Source organism: Castor canadensis, chromosome 7 (assembly GCF_047511655.1).
Source record: "Castor canadensis chromosome 7, mCasCan1.hap1v2, whole genome shotgun sequence".
NCBI classification, from domain to species: Eukaryota; Metazoa; Chordata; class Mammalia; order Rodentia; family Castoridae; genus Castor; species Castor canadensis.
The window spans coordinates 12,820,509-12,830,531 of NC_133392.1; the positions used below are offsets into that span (position 1 = coordinate 12,820,509).

At 38.7% G+C, this 10,023-nt stretch overlaps 1 protein-coding gene across 1 annotated transcript in view; it reads left to right on the top strand.

Annotated features, from left to right (window-relative positions):
• Nucleotides 1-7,701, top strand: part of Cacul1 (CDK2 associated cullin domain 1) — an 80,556-nt gene extending 72,855 nt beyond the window's left edge. Inside the window, exons 8-9 of the mRNA XM_020183364.2 lie at nucleotides 2,504-2,547; nucleotides 2,974-7,701. Coding sequence (XP_020038953.1) covers nucleotides 2,504-2,547; nucleotides 2,974-3,014 — 85 coding nt within the window. The 3' untranslated portion in view covers nucleotides 3,015-7,701. The remainder of the gene's footprint in view (nucleotides 1-2,503; nucleotides 2,548-2,973) is intronic.
• Nucleotides 7,702-10,023: the final 2,322 nt, after the last annotated feature.

A 10,023-nucleotide genomic window follows, 5' to 3' on the forward strand; every position in this document is an offset into this window, starting at 1 on the left:
TAACCTCAGCTGGAGCATCCTCATCAGACTTTCCTATGGTCCCCTACAAAGACTGTTCCAAAAAGCTGGTAAAGGAAAACAAAATATTCTTCCAGAACAAAATAGGACCTGTAGAGGTATTGCTTATCTTTTAGTTGAGAGTAGTAACTCCAGAGTTGGACTTTTTTATTTAGTAGCAGGGGCCTTCTTTCTTAGGACCGCTTGCAGCATTTTAGATGTATGGATTAGGAGTATCTTTGGTATGCACCATATTTGTGTTCTTTCTTCCTGCATGCTGTTGCTTTCATATTTGTATCTTCTTCCTGCTGGTTGTGCATATTCAGTTTTTTAACTGTTGAGGGGAATGAATATTGTGTACTGAAGGTGAGGTATAAAAAGTGGCACGAAGGCAGATCTGTTCAGAGCTCTTTAGGCTGTTGTTGAAGAAAACATTGTGCAGGGTTTTCTGTAAATATTCAATCTGGAGAAGGAGCCTCCAGAAGTCATGAGGAACCGTCTCTTTGCTAGTCATGAAGAAAACTCCTCCCTCCACCTGACAGGAATGTCTGCGTGGTCTGTAGCCCAGCTGGAGAAAGAACAGGGGAAGCTTTGGATATCTGGAAGATTCTTCAAAATCTTTAGCATTCCAATCTTTAAGAATAAGTATTGGCTCTGGTGGTCAGAATATTGTGTTTTATTTTGGATAATTGAAGTGTTGGAATAGAAAATAATTACTTGGGTTAGCATATTACTAATCCATCTGTGAGACTATGAATTATTGACTAATTTGTTAATTCAACAAATATTTATTAAGTGTCTGCTGTTGCCAGACACTGTTCTAGGCACTGAGGTAGACAGCTTCTTGCTTTTATGAGACATGCTTTCTAATGTTGGCAGACAAATAGCAAATAAGTAAAAATATATATGATTTCAAGTGAAAATAAGTGCTGTGAAGAAATTAAACAATGAGATAGTGTGAAAGGCTATTGTAGCTGACATGGTCATACCTTCTTAGGTGTGGTGGAGCACCAGGAAGAGGATAAGGAACAGCCCTGTGGGTATCTGGAGGGAGGGGAGTGTTGCAGGCAGAGAAAACCCTTATTATGGAAGTGCTGACGCACCCAAAAGAACACAGAGCCAGGGAGGCTGAAGCATTGTGAACAGAGGTAGAAGTGGAAAAAATGAGATTGGAAAGGTAGGCAGGAGCCATGTCACCAGGCTAGGAAAATGAATTGGAATTGATTTTTCATTGTAAAGGAAATGAGGGCTTTAATTGTAGGCAAGAACTAATCATTTATGCACTTACATAAGATCACCCTGGCTCTTGTCTAGACATAATAAAGCTCATTCAGTTGTAGGAAAAATTGGTAGTGACTTAGATTGAGTAGTGACTTAGTAGAGTTGGTTGGGAGAGGTTGGCTTGAAATTCTATTTGGGACAGAATGCTCCAGAGTGATGTTAGGAGAGGAATGGTAGAGGGCCTATGATGTTGGAGTAGAGTCAGCACTGTATTCTCTCCATGGTAAATTTGCAATGTACACATGGTGTGATGGGGCAGTTGGAGGACCTACAAATTGGAGGGCATAGAAACTAGAGCTGTGCATATAAATCTGGGAGCCACTGGCAAGCAGAGAGTATTTAAAGCCACAGGACTATTGTCATTACTATCCTAGACGAAGGAAGAATGTATGTGAACAAGAAAAGGTGACCAAGGCCTAAGTTAGGCAGAGCCATAAAAGGAGACTAGCAAGGAACACCAAATGGATAGGAGAAAGGTCAGAAGAGGCTAAAGAAAAGGAAGTGCTTGAGGAAGGAAGAGGTTAGCTGTATAAAGGCTAAGAGACTGAGGAGAAGTAGCTAGTGAATTGGCCACTTTTACTTGTTAGGTACTGAAGCTTTGGACTCTGGATATGGAAAAGCTGTTTCCCTATCAACCCTGTTTGATGGTGAAGCATAGGGCCTAACCAGAGCCTCTGTTTTCTTAACTCCAGAGAGGAACTATAACTTCCTCTGCAAGTATCTGAGAATGAGCTGAGTAATGCACATAAAGAGTCTACAAAAAGGGTCTAAAAGTACACTAATGTTCTGAGAGGGTTCAAAGGCTTTAAGAGGTTTTGGTTTCAGTAGGGCTTTAGTGGGAGATTTTTAACTCCTCTCTGTTTCCTATTTGAAATTTGCCATTGTAAATGCAGGTCACTGGGGATAGTAATAGCACAATCCGGGATTGTCTTCAAAGACATCTGAAGATGTCTGAACCTATTTCTAGAACTCAGTGTAAACCATTGTTATAGGTGTTCCTTCCTTTAATAATTTTCTATATTTAAAAGATTAGACCCCTTAGCTAAGAATACTCCGATTACAAATGACTCAGTTTGTATTTAACCTATTTTAAAATAGGTTGTTCGGTTAGAACTGAAATATTTGCTATATTTCCCCTATCAGTTACATTGGTTCATTTCTGCTTTTTTTGTGTATGAAGAAACCAGTCAGTTCTGTTGACTGCCTCTCCTTTTCTTATCCCTAGAGGTGACCAGTCCCGGAAGAGAGCTGGGGATGAGTTGGCTTATAGTAAGTAATGATGTTTTTCCCATCTGTGATGTAAGGCAGCCACTGGCAGTAAGCAGGGGTATGTGTAGGGATAATCTAGTATTCTAGATGGTGTGCACATACAGCAGTATGTGATCAGGGACAGGCTATTCCACAAGGTATGGCAACTCGAAAGCCAGTTGTTGTTGGTTTTCAGAGCAGCTGCAAAGGCCACCAGATACTTTAATATTTGTGAGGATGGGATAGCAACCCAAGGTCGTTTCCTGGTGATCTTAGCCTGTTTTCAAAAACTACTGAGAACCACATGATTTTTAAAGATTTTTTTAAAAATGAATCCTCTTTTTGGGTGATTGGGTTAAGGGTGAGAATGTATTGAATAAACGGATTTCTACCATTCTTAAATGCTGTCTGTTCTTCACTCTCATTCCTGTTATGACTTTTTTTCAGACGGTTCATCTGCATGTGCAAGTTCCAGGGGCTACAGATAGTGAATGTGTTGAATGTACTTTCCTCCCGGAGAGAGGACACACTGGAGCTGCAGAGACTGTGTTCTGAGCACAGCAGCCTGCACCACTCAGGAGCTCTGTCACAAGGCTGTTCTTGGGAGAGGATGCCAGACTCTTACTTGGTTTGTAATTTTAAAAAACAAAGAACTAACAAAACATAAAAACAGTTGCTGCTAGACTTGGGGGTGATTTTGAAATGGGACAATCTTTTAATGAGTTTATCTACAGATTCTATGAGGAACAAGCATCTTGGAAAGTGACCATTGCTAAGTGAAATCCAACAGCCAAAATCAGCAGATTTCTCCAAAAATATAAGAACAGAAGAATTTTTTTTTTTTTAAGCACTTGTTTTGTTCATTTGTGGACTTGGTACTTCGGCATATTGGTTTCACATGTCAATGTCAAGGTATCTTTTGCTTTAAAACCAAGCAGATGGTTACAATACAGTATTTTCACCCATAACCCAAACAACTCATTTTAAAATAAGAGTTATTTAGCATTAGAAAGTCATTAAAGGAAAATGACTAACTGTGCTTTCACTACAGGACCCCCCCCACCTTCAAAAATTTGACAACTTTTTTCTACTCTGTGCCTTGAGTTTTGTGCACTTTGCAACTGTATGACAGCATTGTCAAATTCACAGATGCTTACTGGAGAAGTTGATGGTATCCTAGGCCAACCCACCAAGAATTCAGGTGTTACTTTGTAGCAGGATGCTAAATTAAGTGGGAATATAGAAAGGTATTACACATTGGTCACATTTCCCCTGCTGTACCAGGGCAGTATAGGACATGTTCGTCTTAATGTGGGGACCAACTCTTGTAGAGCACTTCCATTCCTGCCATCGCCTCACCTGATCTCACCAGCCTCCGGAGTTAGGGGTGGGCAGCCCTGTAGCACCAAAGCCCACTTCACTTGTAAGTTGTAAAGAGTGCCCAACAGTAGATGCTTCTGTGACACTCTAGAGAGCAGTATAGCTATTAAAACCAAATATAATCCATGGTGTGGGGTTCCTTATCCGTTTCATTTTAATGGATGAGATGAGTACTTTAAAAAGGTAGAGTCAGCTCAGCATCTTTTAACATCATAATTGCTATTTGAGTACAGTTGAGGAGCAGTCACTCTGGTGTTTGAAGGCTCCCTTCCAGCCATAGCAAATCCGTGTCTTGTTTCCCCACATCCCCAATGCTATTTAATTCTTCATAAAAGTCTCTGGAACTTAGTCCAGTTGTTTTTGAAAGGCAAAGGAGGATAGAAAGATATGGCAAGGGAAAAGTATTTTTGTCAGTTTTGTCTCTAAATGTAAAGTGAGCATAGGCTTCAGCCTGTCAAGGTTACTTCAGAGTAGTAATATTTACCTCTTCAGAGAACTTAGGGGGAAAGAAGACTCATTGTCAAAGAGCTGCCTCTGCCAATTCAATGTGTCCTATGTTAGTAGTGTGATGGGTGGGACAGAAGTGGGATATTGGGAGCAAGTCAGTTATCAAATAGAAGCCCTTCGTTTGTGAAATTATTGTGCAGAGGAGTAAAAGTAAATTTTGTCAGATTTATTTTTTTAAGTACATATCAACCAGAGTGGATTTTAGAGAGGGCTTTAATTAGATTCATTTTACTCTGTGAGCATTTTGGATTGTACTGATGAACACTGGATTACTCTTAAGAACATATACAGGCTCTCACTATGACATGTACAACTTAATTTGCTATACCAGTAACATTCTAGTATCAAGGAAGAATTTCATTTTATCATGAAGCCCACATTTTACTTTTGTCACTGAAATGCTTGCTGCAGGCTTATAAGTAACACCTGGGAACCAAAGTCTCTCTTGAGGGGTTTAATTGACATTTCTGAGAGAGACAGAAATTGGAACTTTTCTTTAAACATGGGTGAATTCTTCAGTATCCTAATAATTTACCCAAATGCTTTTCTGGGAGAGAACCTTCTTATTTGGCCAACAACAGAATTTTCCTCATAAAAGCATTATGTTAGTTTGTGAATTGGCATTAAAATCTTTGGATTCTTTTGCATTATTATGTTAATGGAGAAATAGTTTTTGTATATGTGTTAACAAAAGTAGGCAAAAGAAAGTCTATACAATTTAGTTTCTCTTAAGTTTTTCGGCAGCCAGCTGTGGGTCAAGACTGGGTACCACAAAGCCGTTACTGGAAGGCATTCCAAAAAGATGTATAACCTGTATGCTGTCACTGCATGTGTCCTACTTGTTAAGCATCTTGGCCCCTTGACATACATTGCAGTTTGAAAAACTTACTTAAGTTGAAATTGGTCTTGTGTATTATTACTAACAATAACAGTTATTATTGACAGAATTCTTAGTTTGCAACATGAGAGGAAATCAAATTTGATCCTCCCATTTTGCATGGCCTAAGTACTGTTGGCCAGGAAGTATTTTTTCAGTTACTTGTATTCTTCTTGCCAGTGCAGTATACACTTTTTCCACCCAAATCATTGAAGACAGAACATTGTTCATGCAGGTTAATTACTTAGTCAGCACATGCACCTTATTTGACTAAACTGTAGGACATATGTACAGCCTAAAACTAGACCCTTAAAAGGAAACCAGGTCAGTCAACTTGAAATAATGACAGTTGTTTTGAGTGATGGTATGTATTTTAAAAGTAGGCCTTAAGCTTCAGTAGCTGTCAGATCTCATGACCTTTGTTGGCACAGCTGTACCCTAATCTGGTTCATTTTCTTTGGGTTGGAAAGCAAAACCTGGTATTCTGATTCTTAGCCTAAGCTGGGCTGGTGAGAAGAAACACCAGTTTGGAAACATGACTGACTGCATTATTAAATTTTGTGGAAAGGTTACGTTTTTCCTATCCCTTTTACAGACTTGCAACAGTTGCCCTTTCATTAGGGTGAAGCTAATTTGTAGGTCAGGAACAATGCCACACTTATCTCCAGTGCTCATGCCTGTCCATCTGCCACTCCTCTTGCTGTATGCCATGCTTTCTGTCAGGTTGCAAATTTGCACACATGAAAATTCCTCAGGAAGAGTTTGCACATGCATTACCTTGCAATATTTTATACTGACCGACCATCCAAGGAATTTAAAGGTCTTAGCACAAAAGAGTAACTTCAGAGTGGTCTATACCTTCTAGCAAAGGTAATGATGATCCCAGCAAACAGAATTGGTTTCTGCAGTTATAAAGTGATCAGGAGCTCTTGTATCATAGTATTTAAATAACCTGTCAAATCGCCCTATAAACAGTAAATAACCTTCCAGATTTTGTCTTATTGAGGTTGCCTGTGTTTTGGTTTTTTCCCCCTGTCTTATTTCTATGATTTATGCAAGAGGCATTGCCCTTGAGCTAAAGTTCAATTATTAAGCAGCTATTATTAAACTAACTGAGCACTGTTTTATGAATATACACTAATCTGAGCTATTAAAAAACTTATATCTAAAAAGCAAAACAAAAAAACTGCATTAGCTATCCAACCACTGTTTGGATATTTTGAGTTGATTTTGTATGGTGTGTCCTTGAACTTTTAGCTTGGAATATTATGTTTACTTTTATCTAAGTCTAGGCCTCTTACGTAGACTTTAAAATTCAAGGTCAAATTGTGAATGCCTTGACTGACGCCTATAAGAAGCCTAGAGGACCCTTTTGGTTGTGATTACTATTTTCAATAAGATTGTGTAAAACGAAGTTCATTTTATCAGAAGTTAAAGTGGAGGTTGTAGGAGTTCATTACTTTCATTACCCTGTTGAAATTTACCTCAGTTTTAGGTCACCAGAGTATATGAAAGGAGCCCTGTTCTTTTCCAAGGGAAGTGATTCCTCTTTGGTCTCCTCTATTGATTAACTATAGTCACTGACACCTACCTTCCTCCCCTGTCTTAAGACCCAAATTTGAACCACCTTCCAGAGCCGAGTGGCACGAGTCCATACAGTTTCTGCTTATGTTGATGGAGTGGCTGTGGGAGAACTGAAGAAAATGTTACTCAGAGACCCAGATAGGACCCTGGTATATTTCACACCCTGCTGGGTAGAAGTCGGCTTTATTTCAGGCTGAACTGCATTGTTTAGAAAAATGTTAATGGGTTACAATTCTGGGACATTTATAGCACGACTCTAGGGTTAAGAATTCTGTGGTTTGGAAAAAATAAATATTTTGTATTGATTCTCACATGTCATTTCAATGTTGTGACTATGTACTAAATGCAATAAGACTGGATATTCTCTTAGAATCGTGTGTTTTGTTTAACAGATGGCAGTTTACTTGGCTGTCATTAGTCCTGTTTGTCATATTACAGTCATACATTGAGGAAAAAAGATACAAGTGTGAATCTATGGCTAGAAACAGGACTGCTTATATATAATTTGGAGATCAGATGCAGGCAAGAGGGTTTTGCCAACCACCAGCACACCCAGAACAAGGATGAAGTGATAAAGCCCAGTCTCTGGTGGTGCTTTTTATCAGAGGGTGTAGAGAGTTCAGAACAGGTGCTCTGCACATCAACTCATTCATCCACTCCAAGGAAAACAGGATGGTGGATGAAACACTTACTGACCTGGGATACAAAGCCACTGACTTTGGCTCTTTCCTTTAACCCCTGGTGAATTTTGAATCACTCCTTCTGTATTAGGGTGTATACTATCACTCTAAAACATTGTGGTTAATGAAATAAATCTTGTACAAATATCCTTGATTTTGTTATGTTATAAATCTTGTACAGAGGTACCTGTTCTCAGTAACTGGTTCACTGGAACTTCGTTATGATGTAGACATTTGATTTTGCTTACAGGGTATTCTAATGCCTCCTGTGTGGTAAACTCACTTAGCACCGATCTGTCACCACAGTTAATCAGCTGGCAAGATGGGTGTCAAGCTTGACCTCTGTACCAGTGATAAGAAACTGGAGTTTTGTATGTGTGTGCATTCTGTAGGCATATATAGCTCCTGTGTAGGCTTATGTGTAGTTTCTTAACACAGACAATTTCTTCTGTGCACCTATAATCAAAACTGTGGCTTGGGAGTTTTTTTGTGGGGATTATACCATGCTTTCTCTAGTACTTTTTATATTTTCTTAATATGAAATTAGTAATAATCATCTGATTACTTAGCATTACTTTACAATTGTAATTTCTTTTACTAGCTCACCTAGGGTACTTTTTGTTTTTTAAATTTTGAGACAGGGTGTCCCAATGTAGCGTAGGCTGGCCTCGAACTGAAGATCCTCCTGCCTCGGCCTCCCAAGTACTGAGATTACAAGTGTGAACCAACATACCCAGCTCCTGCTGACTCTTTAGAAGTGTTTTTTACTGCCCCTCTTTTAGTTAATGGGCTGTATTGTGATGGCATATTACCTTTTTGTTACCACATATATATAGCATGACTTAGTGAATTTATTTAATTTATTTTTGGGGGTGTTTGAATCACCTGACAGTTTCCTTCAGGTAGGGTACTATCTAAACACTCCCGTCTTTTAGCACATTCATTCCCTCTCACCCCTGTGCAGAACTTTTCTACCAGAATCAGATGTGAGGGCTGATAGAGTAGCTCAAGTGGCAGAGTGGCCTGCCTAGCAAGCAGGAGCCCTTGAGTTCAAACCCCAGTACCACAAAAAAAGAAAAAAAAAAAATCCAGAATCAGATGTGTATGTATGCTTGTTACTTCCTCTATTGGTCTTCTTTTGTCAACAATCCAACATTGTAAGAACATAATAGAATATCATGTACAGAATCTGAGAGCAAAGGTTTACTCAGCTTAAGTAGTCCGTGTGTTCTTGGGCAGGTTGTTGTTCTGAACCTTTGTTCTCCCACATTATTGTTAAGCCCTCCTTTCTCCCATATTAGTGGTGGTAGAAAGCCAGGAGAGCCATTAGAAACTTCCAATCACCAAAGTATACAAATAATATACCCCAAAATATGTAAAGAAAAAAATGACTAAATCACTACGATTTCTAAGAGAATAGAAGTGCTGATAAATTTGAATTGTCAAGCGTGAAGAACATATTGTATCCTTCAGTAGGAAAATAAGCATGTTTACAAACCAAGTCTAATTATATTTAAAGTATATAAATGATGACCAAATTGGATTTGTGTCTCAGAAATGCAAGATCAATTTAATATTGAAAAATCAATTAATATGACTAATGGATCAAAGTTGTATTAAATTGTGAAAAAATCATCAAATTATTTTATGAAAAACTAAAGAATCTACAAGGCAATAGAAGAATTATGAGTTTATCAGGGTTTTGGAACAAAAAAATCAGCATGCAAATGTCAGTTTCATTTTCATATAGTAGTGGATTTTAATTATTATTTTTAGATAGGGTCTCTCTATATAGCCCAGGCTGGCCTCAAACTTGAGATCCTCCTATTTCAGTCTCCCAAATTCTGGATTTCAGGTATGCACTGCCATCCCTGCCTAAATTTTTTAAATGTAACTAAGTACAAGCCCTACAAGGAACAAAAATTACAAAAAGTGCCTAAGAATAATTTTTTTTTCTTTTTTGGTGTTACTGGGGTTTGAACCGGCACTTTCTGGGCAGGTTCCTTTTTTAGATATTTTTCAGTTTTATTGCCTACCCCAACCTGGACTGCTGTCTTCCTGTTTACACTCTCCACGTAGCTTAGGTGAGAAGTTTGCCCCACGATGCCCGGCGTTACTGGTTGACATAGGGTCTAAGTTTGTCTGGTCTGGCCTTGAACTGTGATCCTCCTTATCTCCCCCTCCTAAGTAGCTGGGATTACAGGTGTAAGCTATCTCACCCAGCCTCTAAGAACAGATCTTAATTAAAGAGAAGCACTTAATGAGAAAATGATTTACAAAACCCTGAAGTCTTTGTGAGCCTAAATAAATAGAGTATGTGTGATGGACAAGACTAATTGTCAAGATTTCAACTCCAAATTGCTAATAGATTCAGTTCAGTTCCCATAAGAATCCTAGTGGTTTTCATTGTGGAACTTATCATGCCAATCCTAAAATATAAAAGAAAAGGGCCAACAACATGCAAGACTC